Genomic DNA, 22,415 nt, shown 5'->3' with positions numbered 1-22,415 from the left:
TGTTGCAAGACATATACAAAATATGCCTCAGAAATTCACAGTTAAGCTTAAGAAACTCACACAAATTTACTAGTACAACATACAGGAATTTGATTTATTCAGAAATTTTATTTTGTGAGGTGACTCCATCTTGTTCCGTTTCTGGTTTTGGGGATCGATATTTTTCCCAGGGGTGTGGTGTTTCCTGGCCAGGCATGAACTCCAGCCATTGTTTGTAAAAACCACGGAAGCCGTCAATCTTGTCCAGGTATGTGTTTTGTGATTTTAACTGAAGAAAGAAAGATAAAAGGCATAATTAATCCATGGTAGTCCATTACAATCCTGCTCATAGCGCAATAACATGAAAAACATTCACAAAGTACATGCATTTGATTTTACTGAACCTAGATGTGCTTTTAAATTAAGTGAATAAATAATAATTATAAAATAATTTAATAATTATACTCCTTATAATTTAATAAAAATTTCTTATATTTTCTTCATTCATTATATTTCACTTTTCTTATGTTATTTCTTTTTACCTTACTATTTTTATCTACTATTTATACTTACTGCACAGCCGAAGTAGCTGATCAGGTTTATATTTCACTTTGTATTCTGTATATAACTGTGTATGTGACAAATACAAATCTTAAATCTTACATCTTGCTTGATATGAGATTGTCTCATATTTTCAGTTTCTAACCTTGTCATAGGACGGAGGATACTGAGCTGCAAACTCCAGCTGTCTGATGATGACATCATTGGGCGGCACTTGCAGTTCGTGCATGTGTTGAAGAAGTTCATGCAGATAAGCATAGTCCAAACGCTTAGCAGCCTGGCTGATCAGGGCACTGTAAACGTGAGTGTTTGGCACAAGCCCACAAGACTGAAAAAAAAGAATGAATTGATGTAAAAAAAAAAAAAAAGAAAATAAAAAAAAAAGCACCTTCAAATATTTAGAAGGAAGTTGGAAATAGTTGATAATTGTAATAAGAGGAAACCTTAAGTATATTAATAGTGAAAATGAATAATAAAAGGATGATATTGGATTTCATACCTCCATTTCAGTAAGCAACTGCATTGCATCTTTTTGTCTACGGCAAGCCAGAGCAATACTACAGAACGTCTGTGCATTTGCAACCAGCCCTTTGTTAACCATAAGGGCTTTTACAGCCTACAAAGAAAGAAATCAGTTTTTTTTTTTTTTTACATATTTACATTTATGCATTTGGCAGGCACTTTTGTAATTGTATTTATTTATTATTTACATTTATGCATTTGGCAGATGTTTCACCACTTAACTGATATTTCATTCAAGCTATTGGAGTACAAATTTAAGAATCTGTTTAACATCCGCTGATCCCATGTCCTATGTTAACTGAGACAATCACTTTTTCTTCATGATGGCGCCTCTGCTCATTTGCCCATTCTTTGTTGTTATTGTTAATGATTACCAATACTTAAAATGCTGATTTTTCTTTATCAGTATGATAATGAAATTGTAGTGTGTGGTGTAGTTATGCTCATTGAATTAGGCCTGATGAAACTCCAGAGAGATTCCCTGGGAATCAAACTGGAACTTTATGAACAGATGATTAAATGCATTTCTAACCTTAGCCCCGTTCAAGTCTCCAGCTTTGGCCACCCTTCTGATCATAATGTTAAAGAATGTCTCATCCAGCGTGACAGCACTCTTTTTGGCCACATTAATCAAACTCTGCACTGATTGGCTGCCGGGTTCCATGACATCAGCCAATAATGTGATGGTTTTGATGTTGGGCTCCAGTCCATCTTTGGCCATTTTCTCCAAAAAACCTTCAAGGTTTCCAATCAGAGCAAGTCTATCCGAAGCACTGTTCACAGGTCCCAAGGCAACCACATCTGAGTGGCAAGTGCTGGGGTCCAGAAGGTTTGGGAGGCAGGAACTTTGTGATTGACATGTCAGAGAGCCACTTGATGATACAGGCAGCATTTGAGTCTCATTTTGAGATGCATCTGTTTTGCACTGATCTTTTTCCTTTGGATGGCAGAAATCAGTCTCTTTGGCTTGTCCATGGCTCTGTGTGTGCATGTCTACAAACAGCTCACTCTCAAATGCATCCATATCTAAGGGCTGACACGACATCTCCTCTTTGACTTTTGTCCTACGGCTTTTCCTTCCACTTGTGAGTTTTGGGGTCACTTCCTCTGTTCTCTTCAGTAGTAGCGCAGAAGCCAAACCAGGATCACCTATCCCACAATCCCGTGCTACCCGCAGGAGTATGTTGTAATTCTGAGTGTCTGGTTTTATTCCAATCTTAAGCATCTGGTGCCACACCTACAGAACAAATGACAATAAAAGAAGTACTTCACGGGATTGTTCACCCAAAAATGAAAATTTGTCATCTTTCCCTCACCCTCATGTCATTCCAAACATATAAGAACCATAATGTTAATCTTCTAAACAAAATTAAGATATTTTCTTGATGAAAGCTGAGAGGTTCCTGTCCCTCCATTGAAAGTCCAGGTAACCCAAATTTAAAAGATCCAAAAAAGTCATAAAGGCATCATTACATGAATTTATATGAATTAAGTGATTTAAACCAAGTCTCGAGAAGTCTTCTTGAGAACAGAGTTACATTTGTTAAACACGGAAACTCAAACATGCATGCAGATTCTTTCATTTTTGGGATAACAAAGAACTTAAAAACTGTAAGTCAGTAAGATGGTACGTGTGAGTAATATGGATAGAAATGTTGGCAAATGAAAATATTTTGGCTGAAAATGAAATAGTCTATTTCGATAATAAAATTTCACGAAATACACACTAACACCAGAGAAGAGCTAATTAAATACCAATTGTGGTTGAAATGGAATTTGTTTTTATCCAGACAAATATTTTTAATTGCTGAAATTTATATCCACATTACTTAGCATGTCACCAAAAATGATGTAAGAGTAGCAGTATGTAAAATTTGTTCAGCTGAAATATTGATTGACTCTCAAAGAACTTCACTACAACTGGTTTATTTAGCACCTTAGAAAAACAACATAAAGAGTTAAATTACCAAAAATGTATTTACTGAAACTTTATTGTAGGTTTCAGTTTCAGCTAAATGAACTCAGGTTGGTGCATCACTATTAATATGTGTTTCTAGTCAGTAGGTGTTTAAGTACCTGTAAAGCCAGTCTGAATCCATGCTGCTTGTCCTTCACACAGCTCATCAGCAGATAATGACATGTCTCTTGTGTGATGGGTTGTCCATTTTGAAGCATTTCCTATACATGCATTTACACACAAACCAAATGATGTTACTGTGTCGTTAGTGCAAAAAATAAATAAATAAATCATCACATCACTGGGTATTTTGACATTAGTTAATACCCGCAGAATTTGAAAGCACGACTTCAGATCTCCAGCAAGAGCAACTGTTTTGAGCAAAGCATGCTGGGTAATGGCTCTTAGAGGGATGTTCTTCTTGAGAAGCTCTTGCTTGAGCTTCAATGCCTGTTCCAGACCTGACTGTTTCCATGGTGACTCCGCACAAGCGTTGAATAGCGCAGTGTATGTAGCATCGGATGGCTCGATTCCTCGCTTCTTCATCTGAGTGATAATATTCAAACAGGGTTAATCAAAGATCAAGTGTGTCATTCATGCGTCATTAGCAGCACCTAATATAAATAATGACGTGAAAATGCATTGTCATCTTACATTATTGTAGAGTTGAAAGGCTTTCTTTAGGTAGCCGACACGTCCACATCCGCCGATGAGCACAGTGTAATTGTACTCCTCAGGTTGTAACCTCTCAGCTTTAAGCATATCAGCCTCAAAGAGAACCAATGCCTCGGCCAGCTACACGCACACAATAAATAAATAAATTAATTAATTAAAATGTGTATTGGTTTATATGGAACAGAGATACATATTTCGATATACACTTGCATTTATATGGCACTTGTATACAAAAAAATGGTAATTGCACAATAGAGTACTTATTACTAAAATATACTTTTGTGCATACTTAAGTGTGTACAGTATATACTTAAGTGTAAACTAAATATATGATTTTTCTGACAATAGCATGTTCACTGAAATTAAGTGAAAGTTTATTCTAGTTTAAATTTATTTTAAATGCAATTAGATTAACATAAGTGAGTTTTTTTTTCCATCCCACTTAAGTAGGACTTAAGTGCATATGTAATTACATATGTTTATATGTAATTACATAATTACTTATCTTTGAAATATGGTTAAAGTGTACTGCCAAATGTAATGAGAGGCACTTATAGTAAACTAAAATGTATTTTAAATGTATTTGTATTGAAATTTGTACATGTATTTTATTATATTTGTAATTATACATTTGTAAATTGTAATGACAAAGTAGTGGTTTAGTAAAATATATTAACTTTAAATGTAACATTGAACAACACACTACAGTTAAATTATAACATTAGTATGTTAGTCAGCACATCAAAATAAGTACTTTAAATCTCAACGAAAGATTATTAAAACAATTATTTTAAATATACTTCAAATTAAAACTTGTAATTTGACATTACTGCAAAGTGAAGCAAACTTGTTAAGTGTACTTAAATAAAAGTGTTGTCTCGTTTGAAGTGCATTTAAGTGGCCTTTTAATTAATATTATTTTATCCGCAAATACAGTTTTAATATACTTAGACTGAAGTACACTGAATACAATAAGTGCACTTTTTTTCACAAGAGATATAAGTCTGATACCATCACTGCGTCTGTACTGCAACAGTAAATACATATAAATGTTATTAAATCAGATATTTTTGACAACGTACTTTGTCCTCTTTGATGAGCCGTTTGCACTGGAGGAAATACCAGTATGTCGTATTTTTCCGACCCTTTTTGGACTTGAACTTTTCCACCAGCTGTGCATCATCTTCATCCGCATCTCTGTATTTCAGATCCAGCTGCTCTGGGGATGTTTTGCGGAAGGTTCGTCTGGAGGAAAACTTTCTGGAATAATCACCAAACACATCACGTGTATCTTCCTCGTGCACATGCTCAGATGCGTTTGTCTTGGTATTGTTGCTATCAGTCCACCTTGAAGGTGTTAAAGTAGCTGATTCACTAAAGTATCTCAAGGGTCCTTGATGCAGCTCTGAAGGACAGACAGCTGATCTGCGCGCATTTGAGGATGCGGCAGCACACTTTATAGCATTAACACTGAAGTTCCGTATGAAAATACCTCTCAGAAGTGCAGAACGCAACATTTTTGCAATCAATCTTGAGTTAAAAACTAATTAGTCCATTCATATCACCCTTTCAAAACATAAACTGCGGTAGAAACAGTTGCTAGAATTCCTCACATGCTGTTTCTACTGGAAGTCGCCATGATGCTATAACGGAAGACATTACTAATAGATCATGTTATGATCGAGCTATTTATTTACTCTGTTCCATATAATAATATATTAGTTTTAATAATAAGACTCATTTTGATATAATCGTACAATTTAATTAAACAATTCTCAATTTTATCTAACGAAATAAAAAAAGAATAAAATGAAGATGAGCGGGATCGATTAGTAGGTCTTATAGTGTGTTCGTCTTGAAACTGCAGCACTAACTGTCACCGCTATCATAGAACTGCCATCTAGTGACTAATATTGAAATTATGTATTGGAATAACAAACTTCACTTGACAATGACAAGCGATTTTAGATACACACGTTAATACATACAGTACCGCCCACTAATATTGTCACCCTTGGTAAATATGAGCAAAGGCGGCTGTGAAAATAAATGGGGGGGGTTCACATTATGAAATAAATGTTTTTCTCCAATGCATGTTGGCTACCATTATTGGCACCCCTACAGTAAAATATCTCTGAAGTATATTCCTATTCATATTTACATTTTTTTAGCACACCGGGGTGATTAAGAACATGAAATTGTCAAGCCATGACTTCCTGTGCCACAGGATTATAAATATGAGGAACACAAAGGTCAAATTCCGTTAATCATCCATCACAAGGAGTAAAACCAATTAATATAGTTCTGATGTGCAGAACAAGATTGTTGAGCTTCACAAAATAGAAAGTGGCTCTAAGAAATGCTAAAGCATTGAAAATCCCCATTTCCACCATCAGGGCAGTAATTTGGTCAGATGAAACAAAAAAAAAAGAGCTTTTTGGCAGCAAACCCACCAGATGGGTTTAGTACAAACAGGGATAAAAAGTACCCCATGCCTACGGTTAAATCTACTGCTGGATCTTTAATGTTGTGGGCCTGTTTTTCTGCCAGAGGTCTTGGACATCTTGTTCAGATGCATGACATCATGGATTCTATCAAATAGCAACAGATAAAAAATCTAAACCTGACTGCCTCTGTTAGAAATCTTCTAATGGGCCATGGTTGGATCTTCCATTAGGACAATGATCCAAAACAAACATCAAAAACAACACAAAAACAAAACCAAGCTTCTGCCATGCTCATCTCTGTTCCCTGCTCTGAACCCTAGAGAAAATGAGTGGAGTGAACCGAAGAGAAGAAGCACCAACATGGAGCTGTGAATCTGAAGGATCTGGAGAGATGCTGGATGAAGGAATGGTCTCTGATCTCTTGTCAGGTGTTCTCCAAACTCATCAGGCATTATAGGAGAAAACTCAGAACTGTTATCTTGGGAAAAGGACGTTGCAATAATTGGGTGCCAATAACTATGGCTAACGTGAACTAAAGAAAAACATTTATTTCATAAAGTGAGTTTCCCCCACTTTCCATTGTTTTACTTCAATGAAAGGTTAGAATTTTGTAAATTTTTTGAATGAAAGATCAAAAGGATAAACAATGCAGATTTATTTTCACAGCTACCTTTGCTCATATTTACCAAGGGTGCCAATATTAGTGGAGAGCACTGTACATGCTTTGCAAGAAAAATCCCACTCTTCCAAAATGAAACTGTTTCTATAAGCGTTATCGTGTTATTGTGAGGCTGGCTTGCACAGTTTAATAAAATTATTAAAATAAAACTTTGAAGATTAAACAAATAAGTTCACTATGCTGCTGCAAAATTCTTTGATAATGGCACAAAACAGTTCATATAGTGACCAAGATTATTCCGGTAAACAAATTTGTATTCCCACAATGTTCCTGTATCAATAGTAGACCCTTTTTATTATCTTGAGTGAGATATTAGTGAAAAGATGGATTACTTGCAATAAAAATAAAACTCATCACGATCAAGGCACATTTAGATCTTTGTTCTGTATATTCATTCTTTATAATCTCATAAATTCCCTAAATTTAATTCCTCAAATTTAAAATTCATTCACAAAATTACTCGATCTTTCTCTTCACATGCAAAGTATTTAAAAAGAATTGCTGTCTGATGTTCTTTTAAACTTTTAAAACATATACTCCTCACACAAATAATATACAAGAATAAGAAAAATAATTACAAGAATTTAATCTAATTTTGGATGCTTAATACATTTGCAGTTGAATTAAATATACTGCAGTTTAAATTTATATTAAATGCAATTATTTAAATGTAAGAATGCTTTTCTGACCCACTTAAGTATTTATAATTTCTGAGATATAAATTAATATAAACTATAAATTAAAGGCCTAAAATATATGTTAAACATAATTTCTACTGAAATTTGTATGTTATGTATTTAAACATATTTGTAATGATGAAGCTAAAATTTAATAATTTATTTAAAATATATTAACTTAAAATGAAATATAAAATAACCCTACAGTTAAAATTATAACCAATTAAAATGTGCTTTATGTTATTCAACATCAAATTAAGTGTAGTCCTTTAAAGCACAACAAAACATTTTTTTTAAACATAATGATTAAAATGTACTTCCAAGTACAAATATATATAACTAGCCCCGGTGATCAATTGTTAAGCGCGTGATGATTCCGTGACTTGCGCAGGAGGGCTGGGAGCCTCGAGAGGGAATGAAGGAGCAGAAAACGAGCATCCTCAAATAACATCGCTTGAAAACGAGACCCTGGATCGTAATTAAAGATTATTCGCGTGGGAGGAAGTGAATGACATTGCCACATCAGGTAAGAGACCTGTTATCCACTCAGGAGAGCGCGCGACAGCTCTGATTCATGTTCAGTTATTATCATACTGTACGTGTCGATTGCATTTAATTGCGAATATGTATAGAGACATGCCAAATAACCACAAGACAAATGATCCGTCTTTCCAAAAGAAATGTGATATAGTATCTCAATTTTACTTTCCCGCCGTAAAAATTACACTACAGGCTTGACGTTGAGGCTCCATATTTCTAAAAAAATAGCTGGTGGATCTGTCAGGTGACCTCGACGTGTCAATAATGTTAATCTCGCGTTTATCACCTAGACCAGTGTTTCCCAACATTTCTTTAGTCGCGGCACCCTTTGGAAATAGTAACAAATTTGCGGCACCCTACAAAATTAATTTTGTCACAATATTTGAATTTCTAACTTCGATATGATACTTTGAAAAGTATAGATATTCGGTACAGCAGGGAATAACTGCAGAATATACTGTCATACAGATATTTTTTAGATAAAATTATTTTTATATATATTATATAATTTAGTACCGTAACCTACAGGGTCCTGGAGCAAGAAAAAGACAAGATCCGCAAATCCGTGGCCACAGAACAGCAGAATATGAACGCAATACGCAAAGTCTCTTGTTAAGCATTTTCCTCCCGTAGAAAAACATAAACACTTAACATGGCAAAATAAAAAATAATAAAGACTGCAAGTGACGTCGCTAGCGGAAGTGCAAGTGTCTGAGAGTGCAAGCCTGAGAGTGCACGTCTGAGAGTGCAAGCGCCAGCTGCAGCCCAGACCCTTTTGGATAATACGCAGAGCGTCACACCACGTGACAGTGAATCCTGAGCGGTGAACTAATTTTCGGCAGCCGGAATTTCAGTGCATCTCTAATTATTGGCGACATCAGATATGAATATTATATATAGCTGCTTTTTGAACATTTTAGCAATTTAAAAATATTAAAAATGATTTTTTACACGGCACCCCTGCTCTCGACAGATGGCACCCGGTTGGGAAACACTGACCTAGACTAACTGACTCAGTGGGTTTCATAACATGCCGTAAAATTAAACCGCGCGCGTTCAAAGTCAACTGGTAGGAGAGAAACAACACATCCATGCCCAGATGCTTCAAAGGAAAACAGGTGTAGGAACAAATATAGAACCACTGCAATACTTGGTTGCATAAAACAAAAGAACTGAATTTTCCTGCACAGCATAGCCTAGGTCTATAAGCATTGTGGAGATTCTGGGGCAAGTTGTCACACTTTTTACTCCAGTTAATATTTCTCTGGTTAGGTGTATTTTTAATGTCAATATTCAAGTGAATTTAGATATCACTACATTATAATGTGCAGCATGAATGAATTATTTAGATATGATAGAGAAAAAACGTTTGTAAGTCCTCTCTATACTAGCATCTATATGCACACATACACACAAATTTATTATGTGATTATTTATGTTTGTTATTATTTGTTATTTTATAAGCATACATGACAACCCTTACCAAAAAGTAGTATACTTCAAGTTTATTTTAGTAAGTATACTTAAGTAAAGTTCAAGTATATTTTTTAAGTATACTTTATGTAGTAAGTATACAAATATCAGTGTACTAGTAGTATACTTGTAAGTGTACTATTTCAATACTCCTTGGGACTAAATTGGCCCACTTTCTAGTATATAAAAGTATACTTTTAAGTATAACAGTAGTAAACTAGTTGTGTACTCAATAAAAGTATACTTTCCTATTTTTAGTTTAAAAGAAGTATACTAATAGCACACTTGAATAAACTTCTTTTTCGTAAGGGAATCCCAATGAATTCATCTGTCTCTTGACAGCATGAAATTTCCCATGTGTGAATTCTGTCATTTTTCCAGATATGTACTCCGAGGAGTGGAGCAGGAATCGGCAGGGTAGAGAGAAGTCTGTGATCACGAATTTCAGCTTTAGTCAGCTGCCAGACGAGGAGAAGACGGGTAGGATAAAACCTCACAGTGCTCAGGGTGAGTTACAGATATGTACAACACAGCTTATATCAAGCAATAACCGGGCCATAAAAAAATTGCACATATGTAATAATGCATTAAATTGCACTTACAAAATGCAGTCAGTGCATATTTATTGATGCATATGATGCATGCATGAGGTTATCATTGATATGGATATGGATATGATGCTTGAATTTCCCAAAATTCAATTCAGTTCCCGAGGATTTCCAAAATTTTTGTCAGCCGAACCCCTTTGACATCCATTACCATCCAATACTTGAAGTTCCCTCTGAGATTTTAAGTGAATATTTCAATTATTCAACAGCACATACATTCATGGTTCTCCAGTGTTGGTTTGTAATATTTATAATAAACAATAAAAATATTTAATCTTTTTTGGTCATTTTTATTTCAATTGTTTGAATTTTAAAATAATTTATTTTAATTTTATTTTTCACATTATTTGCTTTTTTGTCAAGTCACAAACCCCATGCAGTTTCCTTACAAACCCCCTGGGGTTTACAAAATCCTATTTTGGGAAACCCTGCATTAGTGTAAGACACCATCGTGCACAACAAAAAAGAGCTGATTTTTATGTATAGATAACAGGCCTTAGCTGCTCTGTCATTTCTGGTTGCTATTCATATAAGCTCATGTCTTATTTTCAGACTCAGAGGAATCCATTCCTGATGATCGCTACCATGGCATCTACTTTGCCATGCTGTTGGCTGGTGTCGGCTTTCTGCTGCCATACAATAGTTTCATCACCGATGTGGACTACCTCCACCACAAATTCACAGGTGTGATGCAACCTGTCACACATCACAGGAAAGACAAAATTAAATTCACAGAGCTGTAGGTGGATAAGCGACAACTATGCATTGCACAGTCAAAATACTTCTCTTCCATTGTCAGGCACCTCTGTTGTGTTCGACATGAGTTTGACGTATATTCTGGTGGCTCTCAGTGCTGTCATTGTGAACAACGCACTCGTGGAGAGACTGAGCTTAAACACTCGCATCTGTGTGGGTGAGAACATGCAAAAACCACCTCAAAATATTAATAAAATTCACAAGCTCTTTCGCACCATTTTCTATGTATATGCACACATATTCTTATTATTCAATTGCAAAATTACTAAATATCCTGTGTTGCATGAATAGGATATCTATTTGCATTGGGACCTTTGGTGTTTGTGAGTGTATTTGACGTCTGGTTGGAGCTGTTTGACACTCAGCAGTCCTATGCTCTTACTCTGGCTGCAATTGCCATTGTTGCATTTGGATGCACAGGTGAATATATACAAGCAATCATGCTCTTTCCATCAGCCTACATTGTGCTTTTGTGTTCTGTAAACATTGTTCTTTTGACCTTTACAGTGCAGCAGTCCAGTTTCTATGGTTACACTGGGATGCTGCCCAAGAGGTACACACAGGGCGTGATGACTGGAGAGAGTGAGCCGAACTTCCATCACCACATGACTGAAATTATAACCATTATATTAGAATAAATGTAATATTTCTTCACATTATTGTACCCCATTCTCATTACCGTAATGCATTTTTTTAGTCATATTGTTATCAATAAAGATTCTCAGTAATTTAGTAATAGTAATTAATATAATAATTAAAGGAATAGTTCACCACAAAATTAAAGTTTGCTAAAAATGTACTTATCCACAGGACATCTAAGATGTAGATGAGTTTATTTCTTCATCAGAACAGATTTGGAGAAATGTAGCATTACATCACTTGCTCACCAATGGATCCTCTGCAGTGAATGGGTGCCGTCAGAATGAGAGAATAAACAGCTCATAAAAACATCACAATAATCCACAAGTATCCACAAAATAAAGTTACAGTTCACACAAAAATGAAAATTTACTGAGAATTTACTCACCCTCAGGTCATCCAAGATGTAGATGAGTTTATTTCTTCATCAGAAAATTTGGAGAAATTTAGCATGACAACACTCTGAACAATGGATCCTTTGCAGTGAATGGGTGCCGTCAGAATGAGAGTCCAAACAGCTGATAAAAACATGAAAATAATCCACAAGTAAACCACACCACTCCAGTCCATCAGTTAAAGGCACAATATGTACGATTTTTTTTATTAAAATATCCAAAAACCACTAGAATAGTGTTATATATTTTGCTGACTTGTGTACTTACATTATCCCAAATGTTTCAAAGAATGTTTAAATCCAGAGAAATAAGCCATTTTAACTAGTGACACGAACCATGTCCATAGTGTAATTGTGTCGCCTGCCAGTGACGTCATAACCCCTCGATTTTTTTTTTGTAGAAAACATGGAAACACCAAAGACGAATTAATATGTTGTGCGTTTTAATAGACCGGTGACGACCGCACAGAGTAGCATTATAACAGAACTTTCAAATGTATCTAGTATGATAAAACAGCGCTGCTGTTTTTTCCCACATACGCACGACCGGAAGGAACGGAAGCAGTCGACTGTGGCATAATAAAAGCTACGCTGCTTTTGAGCCATGTGTCGCGCTCGTTCAGCGGCCTCGTTTCGCTTCGACGTCTTTCAGCCTCACCCTGCTTCATTCTACTACGTTAATAAATCAATAGCTCATCCATGAACATGATTTCTGCCCGAGTCCCGTCAGATTGCTTCGGCTGTGGGGATGAAGACGACAACTCCCATGATTCCACACTCAGTCACGGCGTCATCAAACTACGCCTTTGTCTCTTTGTTTATTTTGAATACACGCCCTCTAGCGGCGAGAATTACATATTGTGCCTTTAACATCTTGTGAAGCACATCTTGTGTTTTTGTAAGAAACAAATCTATCAAGGTATTTTAACTTTAAACCATCACTTTTGACCAAAACACCATAATCCATAATATCACTTTCTCCAGCGTAAAAGTCCATCCCCTGTTGTCTTTCCACATCAAAATCCAATAACATATTTGTTTAGAAATGTTTTGGACTGTTTTGACTTCTAAACAGTGCTTGATCGGTGCATATTTCTCTCCTGATTCAGATGACACAATTTTTTCACTGGAGAAAGCAATATGAATAGAGGGCCAATTTTCATTTTTGTTTGAAAATGAAAGGCAGTACAACAAACACAGATTCTTTAAAAAATACTATTTTATTATTACATTTTATTATTAAATTATAGATATGATATAAACATTTTTCACATTACAGTAATGAGAATTTTATTTATATAGTTTTGGCATTATGGTAATATGAATTAGTCCCAAAATATGAATTCACCCAATTTTTATTCATCATATGTATTGTTTGTTTGTATTGCAGTTGATGTTGTTTTTTCTGTCAATTATGGTTGTTTCAGGCACTGCAGGAGTTATTGTCTCTCTGAGTCGCATTTTTACAAAGCTGCTGGTGGAAGACGAGAAGAACAACACCATCATCTTCTTCCTGTTCTCTGTCTCAATAGAGACTCTCTGTTTTCTGTTACACGTGGTGGTGCGACAGACACACTTTGTCCGTTATCACACCGACAGGGCTCGCCACAGCTGGCTCAAAGGACAGATTAATAATGTTACGACAAAAAAGCACAGTGGCTATCAGATACATTACGACAGCAGCGCAGAGGAAGAGGTAATTTCACACGAAATAATGGTTTGCGCTTGACTTTTGGGTGTGGGCTCTTTATCCATATGTTACTGACAGGTTTTAAAAGGTTTCTATCGGTCTGTGGCTAACTATTTTCCTTCTTACATTGCAGGAAAATTTAAGTTAACCATAGCAACAAAATGAGTGTAATAGGTTTTTCAAAACTTAATAGGCTCCCTACCTAAATAGCCTTTTTGGACGTATGCACACTTCTGACACAGGGCAACAATACAATGCACTGTGAGAAACCTTAGCAAAAAGAAGTTAATTGTACTTAACTATGCACTTGTAGTGTATTTGAAATCTTAGATCTTAATTTCCAAAAAAAAAAAAAACTGTATTTGGAGAAAATATATTAATTAAATAAAACCAGTACACTTTATTATGTTTCTTAACATACGTAAGTACACTTTTAAAATGTGCACTTTGTAATAATGTCAAATTAAAAGTTTTACTTTAAAGTAAATTCTAAAACGTTATGTTTTATCATGCTTTAAAGTAGTACACTTATTTTCATGTGTTGACTAAATCTGCTGAACTACTAAAGCACATCTATAGTAAATGAATAATTGAAAAATGCAGAATTTTTTATTTTTGTGTGAGCTGTCCCTTTAAGCATTTTATTTCCACAATAAGTACTTTTTTTTAATGCTAAAATGTATATCTTTTTAACAAGGGTAGCTAAGTAAAATATTTATTATCAATATATTTTTTATTCATTTCTAAAACGTTTTCAAAGAAAATAGATCCATGTCAATATAAAATGTTTAATTTCCCCCATATTTGTTGTAAGCAGACAGCTCAACCAGATTTTGAGACAAAAGATAAAATTGACATTGACTCGTGGCTTTTCCACAAATTAGGATGGAGTGGCGTCAAGCACAGTTGACGAAGCTGATGCAGTTAATCTGGGTAACGGTTCCCATGGAGACGGAATATACGTCAGATTTGATGTGCTCAAACCAGACACCAAAAGGAGTTGGATGAGCGTGAAGGGTGAGCTATAGGTTTAATCACAAACGCCTGTAGCTCTTCAGTGAACATACTAAAAATTTAAGTTATAGTTTACACAAAAATTAAAATTTACTGATAATTTACTCACCCTCAGGCCATCCAAGATGTATATGAGTTTGTTTCGTCATCAGAAAATATGGATAAATTCAGCATTACATAACTTGGAAAAATGGATTCTCTGCAGTGAATGGGTGCCATCAGAATGAGAGTCCAAACAGCTGATAAAAACATCACAATAATCCACAAATAATTCACACCACTCCAGTCCATCAGTTAACATCTTGTGAAAAGCTGCATGTTTGTACAAAACAAATCAATCATTAAGGCATTTTTAACTTCAGACTGACGAGTCCTCTATAATATAGCTCTCTCCAGTGAATAGAATCAGGAGAGAAATATGCACAGATCAAGCACAGTTTACGAGCAAAATCAGTTCTAATCAAATATGTCAGTGGATTTTGATGTGAGAGGACAACAGGGCATGGACTTTTTCACAGGAGGAAATGTTATAATGGATTATGGACTAAATAGAGACGACGGTTTAAAGTTAATACGCCTTAATAATAGAATTGTTTCTTATAAACATGCAGCTTTTCACTTAACAAGACATTAATTGATGGATTGGGGTTGTGTGGATTACTTGTGTGATGTCTTTATCAGCTGTTTGGACTCTCATTCTGACGGCACCCATTCACTGCATTGATCCATTGGTGAGCAAGTGATGTAATGCTAAATTTCTCTAAATCTGTTCTGATGAAGAAACAAAATCATTTACATCTTGGGTGTCCTGAAGGTAAGCAAATTTTAATTTTTGGTGAACTGTTACTTTAAGTTCAATTAACATTGGAATTTTAGGACTGAAGTTTTTTGACATAGCATATGATGACTTTCTTACAGAGCTGCTGGGTCAGAGGTGTGCTGTTGCCCGGGTGATCTGGCCCTATATGCTCTCAATTTTGGTGACATATTTCATCACTCTGTGTCTGTTCCCTGGTTTGGAGTCAGAGTTACGCAACGATACACTGGGAGAATGGCTGCCTATTCTCACCATGGCTCTGTTCAACATGGCAGACTTTGTGGGCAAGGTGAAATGAAGCTGTTTGATGTCATGTACAAGCATATAGTATGATTTAAAAATGGCAAATGTTCAAAGTTCTTTATTTCTCTCTTTAGATATTGGCAGCGTGTCCATATGAGTGGGGTGGTGTGCAGCTGCTGGTGTGTTCGTGTTTGCGCGTTCTCTTCCTGCCCCTGTTTGTGATGTGCGTGTCGCCCGTGCAGCGCCCCCTGCTGGCGCACCCAGCCTGGCCCTGCGGCCTGTCCTTGATGCTGGGAATCAGTAACGGTTACCTTGGCTCTGTACCAATGATACAGGCGGCCGGCAAGGTGCCACTTCAGCAGCGAGAAGTAGCAGGTGAGTATGGCTGACACATGAGTAATTATGACAAAACATTTGTCACTCAGGGGATTTAGGGCTGTGAGTGTTATCAGTTATGCATTGAGAAAATAGGTGAATGCAATTGTTGAATTACTTTAGTAAAGATTTGTTTAGTTTCGAATTTTTAGATTTGAGTTTCAAAACATCAAATTTACCACTCTGAAATTAGTTAGAGATGATCACTGAAATGTTCTAAATAGAAATACACCATTTCATTTGATGCATTATTCAGCTTATCAAAGTTTAAACCACCTGTCTTCAGACCAGAAATAAATACCTAATATTTCCCAAAGGTCTTTTCATATTTTACCTGTTATGAGTTCATCAGTTGCTCTGGTGAGCTTTGTAGCTTTTTGTTTTTTAATCATTTTCAGTAATTGTGCTTATATTTTCTGTCATAATCACCACAAAATCAACACTGTTCCAAATGTAAATCAGCTGTTTGGGGTTTTACATATTTCTTTTTTTAAATCCCTCATCACCAAAAAACCTAAATGACTACTACATTTAATGCAATATAAAGCATGTACTTGACACATTTTTCTGTCACTTGGTTGCACAGAACGTATGCTAATACAATACATAATATATGAAATGTTTTTAAACAGACTAAAGCTATACTGTATAGGTTTTTAGAAATGTTGACTACTAAATTCTACAGAATTCATGCACATAGAAAACCTAAGCCTAGAGTGAAATTGCATACCATTGTTATTCGTGCGTGTTTACATCATGTCCGCAAATAAAGAGACCGGGTATTAACACGCGTGTTGTGCGATGTGGTAGCCTCAAGACATATTATTAAAATATTCGTCTTTTTTCGTTATTAATATTAATATATTTGCAGTTTTGATGTGACATTCGCTCTTATAAGATGATTACCTGTAACTATGGGTAGATGTGTACATTTCAAACCATCAGTTCCATCCACACTGAAGCCCATCCTTCACAAGCAACTGACAATTTTACGTTTCAACAGCTAGAGGGCAGTTACACATAGTGTAGTAAAAAAAGTGTAACTTTAAAATAGAATTCCTTGACACATAACATTTTTTTTTAATTATTAATTTATTTACAGTTCCCTGAATCCCAGTACTGAAGAAAAAAAACAGTGAGATGAAATTCATGTGGATAGCATAGCTCTATTAATTTGTTAGAACATTTGATGTGCAGTAGGCTATTTGAGTTGATATCGAAATCTCTGACTGTTGGCAAATTGTTGGAGGCTTCTCATTGTTGAATTCTTTCTAGCTGGGAAGCAGTAGACTTAAACAAAATTCTCCATTTGCTTACCATTTAATCTCATTTTTGTCTATGAGAAGCAACTGATATATTACAATTTTCTTGTGATTTTTCTTCGGCTATTTTTTTCAATATTGTTTTTACAGGGAACACCATGACTGTATCATATATGGCGGGACTGATGCTCGGCTCTGCTGTGTCTTACTCAACATACAGCCTGACCTCACAGGCACATTCTACTCACACACTGAAACTCAACAACACACTCACAGTACAGAGCTATATGCCCGGCCACTGAGTGTCTCTCTCTCACATGTACACTGTTTTGTATAGTTGTTAATGTAAGAATAAAGAACATTTCCAGACTCTATCCCTGCTGAAAACACCAGCTTAGACCAGCGTTTGTATACTGGTCCAGTCTGGTTTATGCAAGGAAAGTCTGCTGGTTAAGCAAGGTAAGAATCCCAGTTTGGGACACCAGCATATTAGAATTTCATTGTGGGGACCAGCATCTAAAACACAACACATGCTGGTGAGCAGCTACATATGCTGATTTGTTCATCAGGGATGTTGGCTCATATAAAATGTGTTGAGATATTAATTAGAGTATTATCCAAGACTGTCTGATTAACCATCGTCTTGTTAAACAAAATGATGTATGACTGTTCCTGTCGTGTTTAAAAGTATGGCCACCACGTGTAATTTACTGTAAGGTATGCTTTATAGTTCTACTTTATGACTGGTCGATATAGTCGTGTTGGTGTCTTGTTTCAAATTATGACCCTCCACTTTCACCTTAAACCAAGCTTAGGTAACAAATAGTTTAATTATTTGCAAAACATCTTATTCTGGCCAAAAGATGTTGTTTGACTGACATGTTAAATTGACTATACTGTTGACTACTGGACGAGTTGTGGAGTCATTTCCCTCTCATCATGTCATTTACTGTTGTTTTACACTGTTTTTATCAATAAAAAAAGTGAAAAGGCTAGAAAAAGATTGGAGGTTGTCATTTTGAGAACGCCTATGCTTGTAGGTTTTGTTGAAGTTTGCAGGTTGTTTAGCAATTGCAGTAGGCTATGTCCATGACCAGTTCAGAGTCAAGACAAATTCAATCCAGTAAATAAAATCCAAAATCAATCATAATGAAATCTTTACTCATTTGCTCTAATAAACTAAACTCAAAATTATCTTTTTCTGAAATTTTTGTTGTTTGTTTTTCTCCATTGATGTTGGTTAAAATATAGAGCCCCTGCAATCATCACAGACAGCTTGGTACAATTTTTATGATTCTTTGTAAAACAAAACAACAACAAAAAAAGCTAAGGAATTTCCCTTATTTATTTAGTTGCACTTTGTTGCATTATGTTTTAGGGTTAATGGAAATGTCTATATCGATGATGTCCTTACCTTTTATTTTTACAGTGCTGTCTGATACCGTCAGTCAGATACCATATAAGCTAACTAAATCTGTAATCAAGTGCAAATGCACATGTACTTTTTCTAAAAGCATTCAGTACAAGGTTTGCAGTATTAATGATTTTTATTAGAGGTTAATAGTTTTACAGTTGAGACATTATAATGATAAAAGTTACAATCAAATCATTTTCATTATAATTTTACAGATAATTGTCATTCTGATCAAGAAATGCGACATATCATTCAATATAGATTCCCTAAAAATGAATGCAAACTTAAGATTTGTTGAAACAACTTAAAAATGAAACTATATAATAATAATAATATATTATAGTGATTATAGTGAAATATTATAGTGATTATAAGTGTAACGACATTATAATGATCTGCATAAAACATCACTTAAAATAGGTTCCCTCAAAAATGTTTGCAAAGTTTAATCGCTCAGTGAGGCTTTATTTTTATGTAACCCCTGTCTGCTTTTGTTATTATTATTGAAACAACTGAAATGTTCTTCCATAAAGGTTTTCCAACTCTTCCTCTAAATAAGACACACTCATTTCCTCAATATTGGAGTTATTGTCATTGGTTCCAATGGCTCCCCATGAGTCTGAACATCTGTTATTCTGGTCGAAGCAGCAGTATGCAGTCCAGAAATGACTGGGAATATTCACTCTATTGTTTATGTAATTAGTGCCTGGTACCACCCCTGTCACAATGTATACTGGTTGTAAATTACATCCCCATTTCAGATATTGTGCCATCGATTTTTCTACATCCCACCATAAAACACTGTTAAAATGATCAGCTTGTGGAGCAGCATTGGTGAGAGTGAAGGTGGCATAAGCACAGCTCTGTGAGTTTGCCAGGTAGACTGGTGCCAGATGACCTTTGTGGTATCCAGAGCGGTAATAGTCTCTATTAAGAGCTTGACGGTCTCCACGTACTTGAATATCCACAGACCCCTCAGATGCCATGTTTGGTCCTCCATTATTATCATCAATCTGCAATATTATATCAAGAGAAAGATATGTTTGAGAATGCTAGAAATAAGAAAAGGAAAAAGCAAAAAACAAAAGTACATTCCAGTTCATAGGCAGCATTCATCCTTCAGCTTTTCCTGCTACACAACACACTTGTGTAAACACAAACATGCTACAACATCAAACTCTTTTACTTTGGAATCATTCATCTACTCATCTACGTTATTTAATTCTCTGTTTACTAAATGAAGTGCTTATGTGTATGGTTTTCTAAATTAAGCCATGTCTTTTTCTTCTAGACTTAAATGTCGATTTGACTTACAGCACTTCACTCAAGAAATTCACTGCAATACAGACACTTCTTGATGTTATTACTAAAGCTCTACTCTAGTATTGTCATGGTATTATTAGGATGGATTGTGTGTTTCAGTAATGGATGGTAAGATTTCACTATGTACTATAAATTTTGTATTGGTGTAAACTAGAGTGTAAACAGAATTAATTTAGATAATAATATAATAATGTTTATTATTAAATAATAATGTTTCACTTACTTTAGGTTCAATGTACCAACTAGCTCGTCTTTTACAGTGCATTATCCCTTCAAACTTGTAGGCTGAGTACACAGGGATCTTGTTCACGGTGTCATAAAATGTGGCATAATAATCAACATCCTTTCGCATTTGGCAGATCTGTCTGTACTGTAGTCCAGGAAATCTTGTAGGTGAACTTCCATTTGCAAAAAATTGGCGACATTCACTCTCAAAATCCCACACAACTCTGGCTGAACCACCGGAGAGAAGCGACAGCATCAGCACATGAAGAAGCAGCAGCATGATGAAGAGGAGATGATGAATTATCAAGTTCTCTGCAAGAATAAGAACCACATGTGATACTTTTCTTTCACATTTTTTAGTCATGCAAGTATCCTGTTTACTTGAATTAGAAAAACACCAAATTTGTTTTTAAGGCTTAAGTTAGGCATGTCAGGCTAAGAGTTTTCTGGTTGACCCAGATAATGTGCATATTGTGATGCAAAAAAGATCAGACAATTACCCTGACAACTTTTCTATAGCTCCCATTTTGAGCATTGTTTTTATTATTCATTTTTGTATGAGTTATTTGTCTCCTGTTTATGATGATACACTCTTGATAATTATATGTAAAGGTACTTCCTGTATGTCATATTTTCTCTCTGGTGGTTGGACTATTATTTGTTAAATATATATTATGCATGGATTATGCATAAGCAAGGTAATGGGCTAGATGTGTCTTTTCACAAAATATTTCTCAGGGAAGAGTAGGCCTCTGTATGTATTTACTTATTCATAAATAATTATTGCCCACAAAACCTTTACATTGTTATTGCCCAGAAAAGAAAAAAAAAAACTTTAATTCAACACGCACTGAAGTTTTGTTGTTGTTTGTTTTTGTGTTAACTTACTCTTGTAAGTTAAGTTAGTAAGTAACTTTCTAACTGTTATTAGAAAAATTAGATTGGTCTGAAGGACAGAAGTAGGTATTACAACTATATTCGTGTAAATGGACCTTTAACGCAAAACCTTATGTTGAGAGATATAGCCCTTGTGACAATATCCCCATGTGATGTCACAGTAAAGCATTTTACAAATTAGGCAAATATCAGTTGCTGGACTAAAATAATAGTAAAAATGAAGATCACATAACACAGGGCTAACAAACAATATAGAAGTCAATAAAAAAGCTAACTTTAAAAAGTGCTATCCATAACAAGTGAAATTAAAGAAGCATCTACCCTAGTAAAAAAGTAATAGATTTAAAATGCATTTATTTTATACTAAGTAGTTCAAGTCTATTAACATTTTTTTTATTTTTTTTATTAATGAAAATAGAACAAATAACAAACAGAGCATAGCATAAGACAGTCAGTGCTATACAAAGTGTGACATTAATTAGTAACGGGCACTGTTACTAATTAATGTCATAATATTTTAAACATGTTAATGACTTTCTGTTTTTTAACAATTTCAGAGAAGATATAAAACAATCAAATTCCACTAAAAATACCTTAAATATTGGGGATGAATTTAAACATTTTTGTTTATGTATATAAAATTTTGCCAGTAATATGAATAAATTAACAATGTATTCAAGACCTTTGTTAGCATTGTTTTCATAGTACACAATAATATCCTTTAAAGAAAAACAGTATTTATCCTTTACTAGATTAAAAATAAATTCTGCCAATTCCTAAGTCTATTAACATATTTACTGACATATCGCTTGAGACTTACGTACTACGGAGCCCGGGAAGTCACCTGTAGGAGAAAAAAAAACAATCCGTCCCCTCAGTTTATAAACCGTACTCACGAATTCTTAAACTGTTCCCTCGGTTTAACAAATCGTGCCCACGGATTAATAAACCGTACTCACGAATTTCCAATCCGTGCGCTCAGATTTTGTAAACCGTAGGCCTACCTTCGGTTTTTGAATCCGTAGCCACAAATTCATAATCCGTGCGCACGCTTTCGCAATCCGTTCCCTCGGGTTTGTAAACTGTACTCACGGATTCATGCCGCAAGCTCCTAGGTAGCCTACGTGTTAACAAATCATATTGTATATTGTTTTATTGCATATTATTATGTGGAATAGGCCTACAGCAAATTCTCTTAAGTGATTCTCTATCAATTGTAACGGTACGAGGTGGAATACAACGATTTAA

General features: G+C 35.1%; 3 protein-coding genes and 1 pseudogene across 3 annotated transcripts; 1 reads left to right on the top strand and 3 right to left on the bottom strand.

The window, feature by feature from the left end:
- Window positions 1–32: 32 nt before the first annotated feature.
- On the bottom strand, window positions 33–5,332 carry LOC107692668 (pentatricopeptide repeat-containing protein 1, mitochondrial-like). The gene is made up of 8 exons (XM_016491834.1): window positions 4,777–5,332; window positions 3,674–3,814; window positions 3,347–3,565; window positions 3,139–3,240; window positions 1,595–2,299; window positions 1,040–1,156; window positions 686–868; window positions 33–268 (listed from the first exon to the last, which is right to left on the bottom strand). Exons 1-8 carry the CDS (start codon window positions 5,209–5,211, stop codon window positions 95–97), a joined length of 2,076 nt encoding a protein of 691 aa, XP_016347320.1. The 5' UTR covers window positions 5,212–5,332; the 3' UTR covers window positions 33–94.
- A 2,577-nt stretch (window positions 5,333–7,909) lies between these two features.
- On the top strand, window positions 7,910–18,189 carry slc29a4b (asolute carrier family 29 member 4b). Its single transcript, XM_016491906.1, has 11 exons — window positions 7,910–8,023; window positions 9,892–10,017; window positions 10,671–10,802; window positions 10,918–11,031; window positions 11,166–11,294; window positions 11,382–11,456; window positions 13,335–13,603; window positions 14,482–14,614; window positions 15,530–15,717; window positions 15,806–16,046; window positions 17,459–18,189. Exons 2-11 carry the CDS (start codon window positions 9,894–9,896, stop codon window positions 17,608–17,610), a joined length of 1,557 nt encoding a protein of 518 aa, XP_016347392.1. The 5' UTR covers window positions 7,910–8,023; window positions 9,892–9,893; the 3' UTR covers window positions 17,611–18,189.
- A 1,033-nt stretch (window positions 18,190–19,222) lies between these two features.
- On the bottom strand, window positions 19,223–20,550 carry LOC107692699 (endonuclease domain-containing 1 protein-like). The gene is made up of 2 exons (XM_016491861.1): window positions 20,269–20,550; window positions 19,223–19,735 (listed from the first exon to the last, which is right to left on the bottom strand). Exons 1-2 carry the CDS (start codon window positions 20,548–20,550, stop codon window positions 19,223–19,225), a joined length of 795 nt encoding a protein of 264 aa, XP_016347347.1.
- A 23-nt stretch (window positions 20,551–20,573) lies between these two features.
- LOC107692698 (endonuclease domain-containing 1 protein-like) overlaps window positions 20,574–22,415 on the bottom strand; it is a 12,600-nt pseudogene continuing 10,758 nt past the window's right edge.

This window comes from Sinocyclocheilus anshuiensis, unplaced genomic scaffold (genome assembly GCF_001515605.1).
Source record: "Sinocyclocheilus anshuiensis isolate Anshui unplaced genomic scaffold, SAMN03320099.WGS_v1.1 scaffold50, whole genome shotgun sequence".
In the NCBI taxonomy this organism is placed as follows: Eukaryota; Metazoa; Chordata; class Actinopteri; order Cypriniformes; family Cyprinidae; genus Sinocyclocheilus; species Sinocyclocheilus anshuiensis.
The sequence above is the reverse complement of the archived record's forward strand: the minus strand, read 5'-3'. Positions and strand labels throughout refer to the sequence as shown.